Source organism: Acanthaster planci, linkage group LG05 (genome assembly GCF_054643075.1).
Source record: "Acanthaster planci isolate LZ-2023a linkage group LG05, COTS_SCS, whole genome shotgun sequence".
Taxonomy (NCBI): domain Eukaryota; kingdom Metazoa; phylum Echinodermata; class Asteroidea; order Valvatida; family Acanthasteridae; genus Acanthaster; species Acanthaster planci.
Window position 1 is genome coordinate 8,043,464 of NC_141781.1, and position 14,907 is coordinate 8,058,370.

The window sequence follows — 14,907 nt, forward strand, 5'->3', positions numbered from 1 at the left end:
TTTACTGCAGTGCACTAATACGTACCACGACGTCAAATTGCCGACTAAAAGGCCCAAACAGAAACTTTCCGTTTTCATCCATAGGGTTTCCTTCTGCAAGATACTTTCTCATTGGAACGTTAATGATATTCCTCACTATTCACATGTAGAGAAATGTCAGGGAAATCTCGGGAAAACTGAAAAAAAAATCCCCTCTGAAATGTTGGCTTCACTTCAAACTTCTGATTCTGTTATTTTGGAGGTACGTAAGAAAGACGGGCAAAATTTGGCAGAAAACGGATATTTATCGTGTGCAAGTTAGCAAAAGGGGACTTTGAGTGTTTAAATACTAATCGGTATAGAATTAAGAGCCAAACAACTATATCTGAGCTTGATGTTGATCGATTACTTTTAAGGTCCACCTGTCTGAGTCAAGAGCCATTTCACAGGCTTCTGGCTGTAGTGGGATTCAGTACGCATGAGCACAAACTAGTGGCATGAACATACGTTGGGCGTACGTACAAATCGTTGTCCCTGTGCAGCCCGAACTAAACCCACACGAACGTGAGTGCCACTTCTCCTGTAATTTTCATTGTTTTATTCCTTGTTGCCATGGTAAGTGATCAATTCCAGAGATGTGACCTGTTTTGTGTACACTTTGTTATCACATTGGCAGAGTCTCTTTGCCAACTGTAACTGAATTCTGACATTTTGAGTCGGTTTCGTTAAACGATTTGAAAATGCTGTGTGTAAAGGGTCTATGCGTGTATTGTAGTTTAATGTTCAACAGCCCTTGATAATATACATAATAAATGTATTCTTTGCATTTGAATGTAAACCACCCTACATTACCGAGCTACATTCACAACCACAGCTGTGTGTCGTTACGCGTTATCTCTCACCCGTAGGCTATGTTGTACAATTATGTTCATGGCGCTCATTACCAAAACGCGCATGTCTGATTTCGCGCGCTCTAGATCTGATTGCAAAATGAAGTGCCATCTTTGGGAATAGATTTCCAGTAAACGGAGCACAAATACTTAGATTTTTCATTTCAAATCCAAATTAAATAAGTCTTGAAGGTTTGCATGGTGAAGAGGTATAATAGAAAGTAGGTTTGCGGCAGCACCATGGACGTGTCTCTTTTGTGAGTACTTGCGGTTCTGAAAAGAACTAGTAGCACTCGACGTTTCAAGCAGTGTGCTCTGCTGTTCATTAGGAGAATGCCGGATACTGACTGGGAGTGGAGCTTAAGTTGTCTGGTGGAGGATTCTGGAGACAGGGATTAGTCCGATGATGCGTGAAGGCGGGAACTCTGGAGAAGGGATTAGGTTGGCTCGGTGATGCGTGGCGGTAAACTTACTCAGGTGTGGCAGTACTGATGGGGGTGTGGATGGGTAAACATGGGTGCCAAGGGTATGGAGGACCCATAAGGCGAACTAAGAAGGGTTGAGGATGGGGCGCCAGATGTCACATATGATGAAGCCTGTGTCTTGCGGAACTGTTCTATTCTTGTGAATCTCAACCACTGGTTCTTTTCAGAACCGCAAATACTCACAAAAGAGATACGTCCATGGTGCTACCGCAAACCTACTTTCTATTAAATCCAAATCAAATTAACCGTTTTATTTTTCAATAGCACTGATTTGTGTCCTGCCTAAAAAAATGAAAAAAATTGGCCCCTAATGTTGCTTTAAATAACTCACAAATTATTTATTTTTCACCTGAATCATAGAGTGTTGCCAAATTTGACAAATGTCTATTAAAAACAGCTTTTCCTGGTTATAAAAACTTGATTCATGAAAACTAGAAGACTGTCTTAATCGATTGCACTCAAAAACCGGGAATCCGCCGTAAAAAAATTGTAAAATGAGTTTGAATTTGATCGAACCAAATCTTCGCACCAAATCGTGCAAATCCAGAAATTTGTTATAGAAACATACGTCAAATACTTCGTCTAAAAAAATTATGTCCCAATTAATTTAATTTTTTGAGTCAGGAATCATTGCTTTGACAAACCTTTGGCAAAAAGAGGATACACTTGCGCTATACTCTTGTAAGGGCAGACTTCTGAGTAATATTCTTGTAGTGGCGTGTATGCGTGTTTACAAGAGTACGCGTCATGCTCATGAACATGTGCTTGGGAAGACGCGACGACTTCGACGTCTCGGTACCGCACTGGTCAGTGTTCACAGCAGCGGAAGTGATGGACAGGGAATGTTACTAATTTAACGGTTCTACCTTATGAAATGGCATCAGTACTAACGAAATTCGTACAATCAACAGAAAATCATCGTCCTAATGTTGGATATACCATTTTGGTAATAAAAATGGATACAAAATGGCCTTGAATTTTCGTGCACTGTGGGGGATCGATACGATTTGGGGGTAATTCAAAATGACATGATTCTTACAAAAATATCCGGTGGATTCAAAACAAATGCCCGAAATCAATGAATTAAGGGTGAATCTTAAATTTGGTGGTAGATTTTTGTCTCAGAAAACTCATTTTCTATTACAAATTTGATGAAATTAGTGCAAAAAGTTTTTCGTTGTTAGAAAGGGGCCGTAAAATCCATGTTTTATACTATTCTTAGATTTGTCGTTATTTAAAAATCTTACTAATAGAAGAAAATTTTGTGTTGTTTGTGATAAGATCCTCTCGAAATTTATTTCTTCCTCCCCACTTTGGTATTTTACGAGGTCAGTCGTTGAAAAATTCAGTGCTATAATGTCGTCTGCTTGCACGAAAAATCGTTGTCAGCTTGAAAATGAAATGCGCATACGCACTTGTAATGAACGTTGTCTCCGTGGGGCATGCACATACAATGTACGTGTGTATCAGCTTGGCAATTTGAACCAAAGAACGTAATATGGAGATTTCATGAATACGCGTAAATTGTTGTAGGTTGCACTACACCACATACGCGCCATAGAAAACAGTGCAAAATCACATTGCCCCAAAGATACCCCCCAAATAGTAGTAAAACTGAATGTAGCCGCCCTCCTCTGTCCAAAATAGGTCCGCAATTAATTTTGGGGCTTTTTGTGAAAAAAAAAATTGCCCGAACTGGAAACTATCCGTCCCAAATTCGGAATTCATTGAAATATTTTTATGATCCCTCCAGATTATGGCATGTCTTATTGTAACCCCTTTGGCTCATATTATTAATGAGTGAAAAGCTCTTTTCGTAAGCAGTAGTTTCTTTACGTTTTGATGCGATTTCTGAAGGCTTAAAAAAAGAATTCGAAGTTTTACTGAAGTTTTCAAAAGTGGACTATGATTGAGAAAGGTGTGAAGGTTTTAGATTTGCTGACGGCCTTCGGATAATTTTTTTTTCTCTCCCCGATTCCGTTCATCCCGCATAAACTTGCGAGCGTACGAATTCAGTGACTCGGGAACGAAAGACGAACAAAAAGTACAGTAAGTTAGCATGAAACCGGGGTCTATCTGTCATTATAAAATTGCCAGGAGAATGTTGAAATTTACGGTATTTATCCCCCTGTTTTACATGTACTGTGTGTACACGCATGAACCACATGAACACATACACACCGGCTCGGTCGAAAATTTCCATGTTCCTGTCACATGTACGCCGTGGTACGCGTGTAACAACAGGCCGCAGTGTACCGTGCACGGTACGTCACGGTGGCTGGATCGTTTTTGTGCATGTAAAACACGTATTGCTCGTGCTGCGCAGAAGTATCAAATATAAGTCACGAAAGTCGAACAAACAAATCTAGCTACATAGAACTGGTTGTATAACTACTAGTTGAGATTCTGGCCTGTCGTATGCAGTGTCTCACTCTTCTGGAAAGACTTCTAAAATTGAGAAATTTAGTGGAAAAAAAGACCAAGTGATCGATTGAAAATGGAAAAAATCTGTCATCTTAGCAACCACTTTGAGGCTAAATTTCACATTTATGTGGCGTTTCTTTTCACGATTCTGTAGTGTTTTATTCGGTTTAAACCTTCTACAGCACATTTAAAGAGTTTCAATGTGATTGTTTGTTAACTTTGTGCAAACGAAGTCTTCAAAACGAAAAGGACATTCCCGTATGGTTCACGAGGGTCTGGTCAAGTAACGACCGCGCACGGTCGAAGTCGTTAATTTCCACACGTTGAATGAGGGTGAAACATCGTGCACCGTAATCGCACGGGCGCCGTTTGGGTTGGGCTATGCCTGCGCAATGCATGTTAATGCGCAGGCGCAGGCGCCGCAACAGGCACACCCATGCATTAACGTGCACACTCGAATTGCGCCCATGGTTATAACACGTTTTAGCAGAGTTTTCTTTCTTGAGCCGCTAGGCGGCTTTATACTGTCATGATTTGAACTGCGGCCTCAGCAACCTCTGTGTATTATGTTTTATGCATGGCAGGCTATGTAGGGCATAGCACCCACGTCAGGCAAATCAGGTTGTTCCCCGCCTTTCGAAGACAAAACTCATAGCCATGAAGTGCATCCGCGTGACAGCGCCTGGGAAGCCCCTAGTCTTCCTTGACGATTATCCGATTCCAAAAGCCCCGGATGGCGGAGCTGTCGTAAAGGTTTGTTGAGCATAAGGGAAGTATGGATGCCTGGACCGAGTCTTAAACTGTAGGCCTATTATGTGCGTTGACTAAGTTCACGAGAGAGTCGATTTTCATGGACTGTTGCACGAAGATGGCTGTGAATCATGCAGCTTTTAGGATCGATTAATGCCTAGGGTTTTTTTTCTCTTCAGCGCTACCACAACTGCAAAATCATTCTGATCTTATTTCGTATATTATTGCAAAAGATTTTGCGCGGCGTTTGTGATGAGCTACCACAGTTTGTCCTCTTTAGCGCACATCAAATTACGTTGCATTCTAGCGTCACGTCGGTTAGTTAGACAATATTTTACAAAAGGAGAGGTTTAAAAATAGAACTGATATTATATAACTGATATGATTAACTGATATGATATTATTATTCTAATAAATTAATGGCAGAAGAGGGAGCCCCGATACAGAGGAACAAACGAACCGTTACTTTGTAGTTCAGATTCAATAGTTTTTGTTCAAATAGCTTTTCCACGTAGACTTGGTATTAATATGCACGGTGATGTTTTACCCATCAGTCATCGACAGTGCGTGTAGAGAGGTGTCCCTGGAAATCAGTTTAAATGATCAATGAGAACCATTTTGTTAAGTCTTGAAATACATCGCAAATTGGCTATGGTACAAACTTCGTGATAAGACAACATTGTGCATGTGGTAATGTAAGTGAAACCATAGACGACCCCTTTATTCCTCTTTCGCTAAACTGTGGACGGTCACAAAGTTCCCAAGGTTGTAATTTCAGGTTTGATCGTGTTGGCTTTAAGGATTCACAATGTCACAGCTGAAGTTCTCGAAGTACTCTATTCCGCAGCTGAGCCGCCAATCGGAAGGGGCGGGTCCGGGACTTCAAACGCCAGTGTGACTCATGTGTGCTGGGTTATAATGTTTGACGTGGGCTGTATGTTGCCTTATTGATACTCGCGATACGAGTAACTGGACAGGTCTGATTGATGTCATCCACATCAGAATAGTTTTTATGAATAAAGCTGTATTTCTGCCCTGATTTTTCTCTAGAAGTTTGGATAATTTGCTATTGTAAACTTTGTTTACTTTAGTGATTTATTATTTTAGTTCATGACAGAAAGCGAGTGAGCTAAGTTTTCTTACTAAAGAATCTTTCTGTGAGCAAATTTTGGGTTAACAACACAAAGAGGATAAGCTACGGACTCGTATATTTTGTCCTGACTTCATCTTTCCCCTGATACAGATCTGATCCTGAACGACAGACGAAATTATCAACCAAAACAAAACCAGTCTCATATCACACTCGGCTTTTATGTATTGGATGAATACAATTTTGTTTAAAATCTGCCAAAGATTTCCTATAGTGGTGTGTGCCATACTGACGTACACTTCTGGGAAGGAGGCTACGCTTTGGGCGGTGGGAAAGAACTGAAATTTCAGGACCGGCCGGGTTTCTTGTACCCGTGTGTACCAGGTATGGAAATTTTAGACTATAAAGGAATACTTCGATTGCACGGAACCAAACCGATCCAAACCAATTAATTATCTTCCCGATTTATCTAGTTTACCCTCATTCGCAAACTGAGGTTCTAAGTCAAAATGAAATGGCAGTCCAGTATTTGTCTTACTGAACTAATGGATGTGGTGATATGTGGCCATTGCTTTACTTAATGAAAACATGCATTCATCCAACATGTCTTTTAGAAATGCAGTTGATAGATTGTATTGGTATTTTTTGAGAAGCAATCGAATGAAAGTCTGTTGGGTTTGTCCTTTTTACAACATGAAAGTCAAGTGCCATCAAGTCTTTGCAAGGCCAGATCCAGACCGGGGGGGGGGGTAAAACAAGTAAGCACCGTCCCCGGTGCATTTAATAATCGATCGCACCAGTCGCAATTAAACAGCTGCTATGAAGCAATTTCCTGAACAAAATGGCTCTGTCCATACAAAACAAGCTCAATTTCAGACGCTAAATATCTTCACTCTGATTGATTATAAATATCCTCATCTTTTTGAGAGGGGGCGGGGCATGGCCCCCGTTACCCCCCTCCCCGATCCGCCCTTGAGTTTTGTAGTTGCTTATTGGCTATACAGGTTACGTGCATTCTATTTATACTTTCATTGCGCATGCGCAAACTTTCATCCCTGTTATCGCGTGAAATAAATTCTGTCAAAAATTTAGGATTCCAAGAAGAAGTATTTCATGCAGTCCTAGAAACTATCCCATGCCAAAACCCCCTCTAAGGGTTACTGGAAAGAATGAAAGATTTCTGATTTTCAAGCATTATAGCACTGACAAGATCTAATATTGTAAACAGGATGAACCATAACATTATGATGATTGTCTTCTACTTGCCTCTGATGTCAGGACATGAAATATCAGGCATTCTTTTCTCTCTGGATGAGAGAGCCACCAAGGACGACAGCCAGAGTGGTTTGAAGTTGGGAGATCGCGTGGTTGTCTATCCGTGGATCTTCTGCAATGCATGCCGTCCTTGTAGATTGGGATACAACATTTTCTGTGATGGATCTCCGCCAGTGTACATTGGGATGACACGAGATGGAGGGTACGCAATGAAGGATTATGCACGTCTTTAAATCTCGACCTCCAATCTCATCGTCTCTAACTAGATAGCAGTGGCGTAAATCTGCGTTGGAAATAGGGGGAACGGGGATGGGAAAGGTGGGGGATGACTTGCCCGGCCATGAAATCTGAAAAGCGGGGGGGGGGGGCTACACCATATACACTATATAGGGGGCGATGTTCATGATGAAAATGTACATCTGTAATGTGTATCAAATTCATGCAAAATCGTATCCCTTTGTAGTGATATTGCAAACATATTAGTGGTTGGGAAATCCTGAAAACTCTTCACAATCCGCCTTAGATTATTGCTCATCACAAAAAGTAGGGGGAATGATTCAATAGCCCACCCGCCCTCAAAAAGTGGGGGGATGTATACCCCCATCCTCCCCGGGACTTACGCCCATGCTAGAAAGGGTATCTCATCGCAGTGCGCCAACGAGACATGATGAAGTCAAAGACATAAAGCCGACTGGATTGTGCAACCACGCAGTTGGGTATTGGAGGATGAAATTACTGAGGGGGCACCCGTGCATGGGACGCAAAAATGTTTCCAAGGGGCACAGATTGAAAGCATAGGTCCGTACATAGGCTGTGTATACATTTCAATATTTCAAGAGGGAGCACGGGGGGGGGGTTGTGCCACGAGTCCCCTAGTAGTTACACCAACTACTTGGTGTACATGGACATCGCCACGATTTTTTCCAAGGGGGAGGGCAAAACATTTTTCCCCATTGGGTGGGAAATTTCCTGAGGGCAAGCTAGGTCTAGTGGTAAAATGAAAGAGTGGAGGGGCGATATTTTAAAGCAAATCCCTGCCTTTCATCCCATGTCCTCTCTTATTTCTATTTACTCCAATTTGAAGCTCTAGTCCTCCTCCTCCCATACGATAACATTTGGGTTATTTGAATGTATAAGGAAAAATTAACCGTGAGGTTTTGTGAAAAGCCACGTTGTAGCTGGGTGAGCAAATATTTTAAGGTCATGTTGGTGGTGCTTTTTGTGTATGTGGGCGTTTGTTTGTTGGTTCGTGTATTTGCTTGTTTTGTTTTGGATTAAACATTGGCCAAGACATCAAAGGCACTGTGGAATTCACCCAGTCGTTGGCCTATTTTCTCCCTAGATTCGCACAGTATGTTGCTGTGCCTGAAGTTCGGTACGTGGTCCCTGTGTGTGCATCCATACCTCTGACGGTGGCTAGTCTTCTCCCCTGCAGTGGGCTAACTGCTTACCACGCCGTCGAAAATGCCGTGGAGTTTGTGAAGAATGTCACCGAGATCAAAGGTATGTCTGATAGACAGCCATGAAGCAGAAAGTGGCTTGTGCAGGTGGATGAATGCACTTAAAGGCCTATAAGGATGAAATGCGAGGGTTTTCCTAATTTGGTCTGGCTTATATAACAGAGATCCTGGCATCCAATCTTGTAAGAAAAGCCATTTCCAGTATTTGTTTATGGCTCTGAGAGTTGGCTTATGAACATGTTTCTGAGGCCCAGGATTAAAGCCAAACTATAACACGAAGTCGGTATTTGGAAAAAACCCAGCTCATATCACCTTCTTAAGCGTGGCTGCACTCGAAGTTTCACCCGACAAATTTGCAAGAATGACTTTCATTTAGCGTTTTCTTCTAAACAAGTGCTTTCTACTTGTCTCACATGCACGCCAGACTTGGATTTCCCGACAACCAAGTTTCCCGTTTCCTCCCATAACGAACATCATCCCCTATCCTGTGTAGTTGTGACATTGAGAGCATTCCTACCAGCTTTATCCCTTTCCTCATGTCTCATTGGTACAATGTATTGAACTGAAGTGCTGCTGGGCAGACGCAAGGAGATTTTTTGACCAACCATTACTTGCATAAAGAACATTCTAAAGACCGAACTTTTCAGTTCCCTGGCAAAAGAAACACACAACGAAGTCTCTGGGGAGCACGTGGGGTGCGCACAGTTTGCTGAGAAAATCTGGAAAGATGGAACACAGAAGAATCCGCATTCGACATCGGCGGTGGGGTGTGTGCATTTTTTTTAGTTTCAGTCTTCGTGTTGTTTTTGTTTTACACCGGCAGGTTGTTGCTCTGTGATGGTGATTGGGGCAGGTGGGCTTGGCCAGTGGGGAATTTGTTTTGCCCGGTCCCTGTACCCATCAGAAACGCAAATCATATGTGCAGACGTCAAGGTTTGTTTCCTTGTCGTGTTTGTTCTGATTGAAGAAAAAGTTAACTTAATACACTTTTTATACATGCTGTACATTGCAGATTTGGACCCTAAAATTAATTAAGTGGTCACACATCGGTGTTATAACATTCAGTACAACGGTGGGATTTGTGAATCTGAATATTTGCATGTTGCAGCAAAAACCACTGGACTTGGTTACCAGTAATGTCGGTACTGTTGAGCCGTTACTCATAGATCAACACAAGTCCAGCGACAGCATCATTCAGCAAGTCAAGACGGCTTCTCGCACCGGTAGCGGCGTTGATCTCATATTGGATTTCGTCGGTTCAACTCAGACGTTCGAGGTCGCCAAGAAGTCACTGAGAATGGTGAACTTGTGAATCACTCGCCTCACTGAAATTAATCAATATACCCGTAATTAATGAAAATGACCATGAATTATAAATCGGATCTGTAAATAATTACCCTTGAACACGAATAACTCCGTTAATAACTTAACATCATGTTCAGATGGCAAGTCATGGAGTGACAAAATACACACGTACTTATAGAAAAAATATTTTCTTAAGATTAACCCGTCTCTTTCAGAAAGTTCCGATTTAAAGGGTTATCTTTGTTTTTAATAACTCGGCCATTTCTCTTTTTTTGACGAACAGCGAGGTCGTTACCATGTGATTGGTCTTCTTGGTGGTGAGGCGCATATGTCGCTACCTGAAGTGGTACTGAATGGACGCTCCATCATTGGCATCAAAGTAGGCAGTCTGGTCCAGCTCAGGCGATTGGTGGATCTCATGGCCAAAACGCCGGTAATTTTATCTGATTCATTGACTGATAATTCCCTTGATGGTCTTTCAGAAAGTCTTAGGTTGCTAAAAGGCCAGAGGTAGCACATCTGTTTATGTGAAGTAAAGCTGCAGCAGGTGCGCCTGAGCGGACGTTTCACCGCTGTTAATTAATACACGAGGCTTTTAGAGCAAAATTCCTCGACCGTGCCTCGCCTAAGCTTGCCGATTATAAATTGCGTTTTGGCTTCAGCAGCATTTTGTGGGCACAATAGGTAGATAAAAGGAGCTTGTTAAAGCCAGTGAACTTATAATGCTTACCAGTGGCTACTGTGGGCGCAGCCAGGTCAGACGCCGCGCATGATTGGTCAGGAAGTGATCAGTTAAAAAAGGACCTAATGATGCCGGAAGTCATGTTCCTTCCTGGATGGATGGTTAAGTCACAATATGCTTCTACGAGCTCTGTAACTTAACATCACTTCTACAGCGGCAGTTTGTTAAGTTCAACCTTTGCGAATTTGAATTGCAAATATCTGCTCTGACTTCGCACTCGCGCTCACTTTAGTGCAGAAATAATTCAGTCTTTCTTAAAGAAAATTTCCCCTTGAATATGTGACCTAAGAAAGTTCTTGTATGACGTCGAAAAATAACTTGGAGTATCCAGAATCGTGAAGATTTTATTTGGATGCTCTCTCAACAGTTGAAAGAAATTTCTGTCGTTTTCTCTTCACTAGTCACTCTTTGCCAACCTCCAGTACACCGTCCACCCACTGGAAGATGGCATCCAAGCCATGGAAAAAGTTGCCAAAGGGCAGATCGTTGGTCGGGCTATTCTGAAGTGTTGCGGTGATGATGAATAGCCTTGCCAGAAATGGGAAGAGCCGCAACTCTTGTCGTCACTGGTATAATGAAAGCGACATTTATTGAGTGGAACGCTGGCCAGATCTGCCTAATCATTTGAGTTTCCTCAAGTCATCTGTCTGTGAAGAACCCCTTTTCATCTTTTGTTTAAAATAGCAGTGAATAAGTGTTTCTATTCAGAGTAAACGTTTAGAGTATCAAACATGATGAATGTCTGCACAGCCTAAGATGTGTCATATTTTCAAGAAATCATAAACATTGCGAATTTATTTCAAAAGGATATCAGTCTATAAGAAAATGGAAAACGCCTAAGGTGGGCCGATTTAAATCACCTTGAGTTAAATTGTGATTCAATCAAATGATTTTTTGAAATCACTGAGTTAAAACCAACATATTGATATTTTGGGGGAAAGGCGAAACATTTAGTAATTTCAATGTTTTCCAACTGATTTGTAATTTTTCCAGCTTTTGTACATTTTAAGTAGCAAATTCACCCCGTGGGTCCTTCCCTTCCAAGTATTTAACATAAATCTGAATGTACATGTACATGTGTTAACACAATCTGGGTTGGCAGGATTTTTCAATTCAATTAACATGTTTACATTTAAAACAGCTTTATGGATTCGTTTTTTTTCTTCACTCATTGGTTATTAGGTACTAGTTTCTTGTCAACAAATTCCTTTGGAACTCTAGTTTTGTTACAACTGCTGTAAAATTTGGTACTTTACCCTTTTACCTAAATCCCCGGAGCAGCTGTCTTCTCTGGGGGTCCATAAGGTGCTATATACTGCCTGCACCTGTGACTGGACAACACTGAATGCGGTTTTTGTTTTTCATCAGAATTACTTGATTAAATTTGTTCAATTCATTCCAAATTCATTTGTTTATAAAAGAAATGAATAAAAGAAATTAGCATACTAAATTTGCTTTTACGCTTATTACGCCGACTTGTCTCCGACTTGTCTTGAAATGAAAAATCCGATTTTAATAAAAACAAAATCTGACTTAATATTTAAAATTACAAACTCGATTTTCAAATATTTTAAAAAATAAAAAACCGCCAATCCTGAAAATGACTGAATATTACGAATGTTTATTGGAAGTAAGTCAGTGTCATTGTATAGTGTGCAAGCTGGATGTCGTAATGCTTTGAAAAGCAAAACCTGATATTGTGAGGGTTATCCTTAACACCTCGAATTTGGCAAACTTCAGATTTTGTTTACATCAGAAAGCCCACCATATTATTATCGAAGACCATATTATTTAAATCTTGTATCAATCTGGGCCATTTTTTCGCTTAAATTAAGATTTTTTTTCGGGAGCAGTGTCGGAAAAACAATTTTTCCGTATACACAGCATCATTGCATAGCTGAACAACTCACTGAGACACAATAACCAACAAACACATCGGTATGAAGATGAACGTCAAAAGAAAACGAACGCTTTGGTTTTAGCTTTCTTTAGTTTCAGAGAACTCAGCAGGCACTGATGCAATTAGGCTGTCGAGAATTTATAACAGAGAGAGGTCAACCATGAGATTTCCTTTCGCTTTGAACCCTCTAAATAACTGACAATTTGGGGGGGGGCATCTAAAGCGAAAGAACACCATTTTCATGGGAGGAGCCTACAACAGATACAGTCCTGTGCTATCTATAGATTTGAGACCTGATCCCATTTGTGACGTCCAGTTACCCTATCTGAGGTATGGCGGACACAATAGGAGGTGATTTCCGCCTTTAGCAGAAGGACCCCTCAATGGTTGAAAATAGCCATATTGGTTGGGAGTGCTCATTTTGGTGGTAGCGATATGCTTGTTTTGTGATTATAATTTTCAGTCAGAGTTAGACACATCTAATATGCAAAGCAAACATTCAGAGGGTACAGGGTGTAATTTATGACTAATAAATCGATACAATCAAATTTCACGAAAAAGTAAGCATCTCATCACATTCTTTTCATGAAATTTCCTAAAACGTTTAAATTGCTAATACGAATTTAAATGTGGCAGTATTGTAGCATCAAAAGTATTTTGAAACGGAATTTTTTCTTGTGTTTAAAAGCAGAAAAATAACCACGAGGTACTTACTACATACATGACGTATGTCACTTTATGTACTGAAAGACTGAAGTTAAAGTCGTCTTAAACCATGACTGGAATCACATAAACCTAAAAACAGCAAACAGACTTCGACATTAATGTTACGAAAGATTGAGGATTTTTCTTGTCACATTTTCTTAAACTGACTGCTCATACATAGGATCTGCTCTTTTGACGTCACAGTCGGGATTTTCCTATATGTGGCTGCTAAAACTAATTGTAACGTCTCTCTCAGGGTAGAGAACCGTTATCAAACAGAATGACAGAGAGTCATGGGATTGACTTACACACGTAACTAATTTATTCTGAAGAATTATTTACGTTGTCTCCATATTTACAACGAACAACTTCTGTTGCCAGTGAGGCTGGATATTGCTCTATTGCAAGTTCATTACAAGAACAATAATAAGAGTACAGCTCGTCCAAATCTAAGCTATTTATTTGGGAGTGACAGACAGGTTATTCATAGCAGAGCTGTACACTCACGATCGTTCAAGGAGTTGTTTCTCCGGAGCTGCCCGCTCGGTAATGATCGGTGCTGGGCGCTGGAGCTGCTCACTTTTGGGGCCGCGTCTTAGCCAGTGAGAACACTGGATTGGGGTAGTTATGAATAGTTCATACATATGAAAATCCATGGAAGAAAACATGTTCAAACTACGTTCATAGAATAACGTCATATTTTGGTACATTTGGCGTTCCATAATCTAGGGCGCTTTCACCACATGTAGTCAATGCCAGTAGCCTTCGGCGGCCTGAAGTGACGGGAGGACCGCCCGATGAGCTGGAGTGCAGGGGTCCGTATGTGTAACGTGGCAGAGCATTTGGTGGTGCAGTCGGGCAATTTCGATAAAAGAATAATCCCGTCAATCATTACAAGGATAATTCACAAAATGTTCTAAAAAATCCAATGCAGCAAACAGAACACCGTAGTATAAAACACGTACTACTACATACTAAATGAAAATTCAACAATATTTTAAAATTAATGGAACAAATGCCCATTTTGAACGAATTTCATGAGAAATTGAAAAACAGCCAAAAGGTTATATTTCTGCAAACTTTAGCCACCCATACAAGTTGAGAGTTTTCAGTGAGAGTGCCGACAATACTCTCTCGATTTGCCAGCGATTACTCATCATCGTTACACTTCAATGTGTGGCCCGTCCAACCACCTGTCCCTTGGCCAGTTTCTCCATGATTTGGATGGCATCTCCCAGTGGATGAACGCTGCACGTCAGGTTGTCATATATGGACTGTTGAAGGAAAGGAAGGGAGAACGTATTTTATTTTCACAACCCTAAAGCAGGGTGCCGTCAAACGGTGTCGTCACTAAGCAGCGCCCTCCCTTTAACATATCCCCACGAAAGAAACACAAGAAAAACAAAACAAAACAGGGGCTCCGGCGCGGATTAATACCTGGATGCACTTCATGGTCACAGCCAATTAGGTACCCTTGAAACCAACGTGGAGAAGACCGACCGATGGCGTCTGTCCTTGTGCTTGGATTAATTTGTTAGGTCAGTATGGTAAATGTCAATCACCAGTCAAGCGTGCAAATGGCCATTGACATGCCAAAAGCACGAGCTATCTTGGGGTGCATCGCTACAAATAAATTGGAAGAATTGGAAGCCTTAAGTCCGGCCCAGAGATTCAGTGCGATATTTCTTCAATTCCCCAGTTCCATGGCTCTCAGGACCCTCTAATATAGACTATTTTGAGTGTATAACTTTTATTTATTAATGAGCTCGGCGGACAGATTTCGGGCCTTTTTGCAAGGGTACATCCCTAGATAGAAGCATCTTTCCAGCCTCATTCCAATAGACCCTTCCACTAATGAATCCAATTTATGTGCACATGAGCATATATGGCATTTGGAGGCAA

At 41.2% G+C, this 14,907-nt stretch overlaps 1 protein-coding gene across 2 annotated transcripts; it reads left to right on the forward strand.

The window, feature by feature from the left end:
* Positions 1-11: 11 nt before the first annotated feature.
* Positions 12-12,001, forward strand: LOC110987005 (uncharacterized). Of its 2 annotated transcripts, none has more exons than XM_022249390.2 (9): positions 12-594; positions 4,363-4,531; positions 5,882-6,002; positions 6,897-7,095; positions 8,236-8,396; positions 9,177-9,286; positions 9,462-9,653; positions 9,942-10,091; positions 10,802-12,001. In XM_022249390.2, the coding sequence occupies exons 2-9, from the start codon at positions 4,436-4,438 to the stop codon at positions 10,925-10,927; spliced, it is 1,155 nt and encodes a 384-aa protein (XP_022105082.2). In that variant the 5' UTR covers positions 12-594; positions 4,363-4,435; the 3' UTR covers positions 10,928-12,001. The 2 variants fall into 2 exon arrangements, with proteins under 2 accessions (XP_022105082.2, XP_022105074.2); XM_022249382.2 differs by having other exon boundaries at positions 12-543.
* The last annotated feature ends 2,906 nt before the right edge of the window (positions 12,002-14,907 follow it).

What these genes read in the sequence shown, in the direction of transcription:
- LOC110987005 (XM_022249390.2), top strand. Translation starts at nt 4,436, where the DNA reads ATGAAGTGCATCCGCGTGACAGCGCCTGGGAAGCCCCTAGTCTTCCTT. An exon ending in GGGATGACACGAGATGGAGG is followed by an intron (nt 7,096 to 8,235) that starts GTACGCAATGAA and finishes TTTTCTCCCTAG; the next exon opens with ATTCGCACAGTATGTTGCTG. An exon ending in CCAAGAAGTCACTGAGAATG is followed by an intron (nt 9,654 to 9,941) that starts GTGAACTTGTGA and finishes TTTGACGAACAG; the next exon opens with CGAGGTCGTTACCATGTGAT.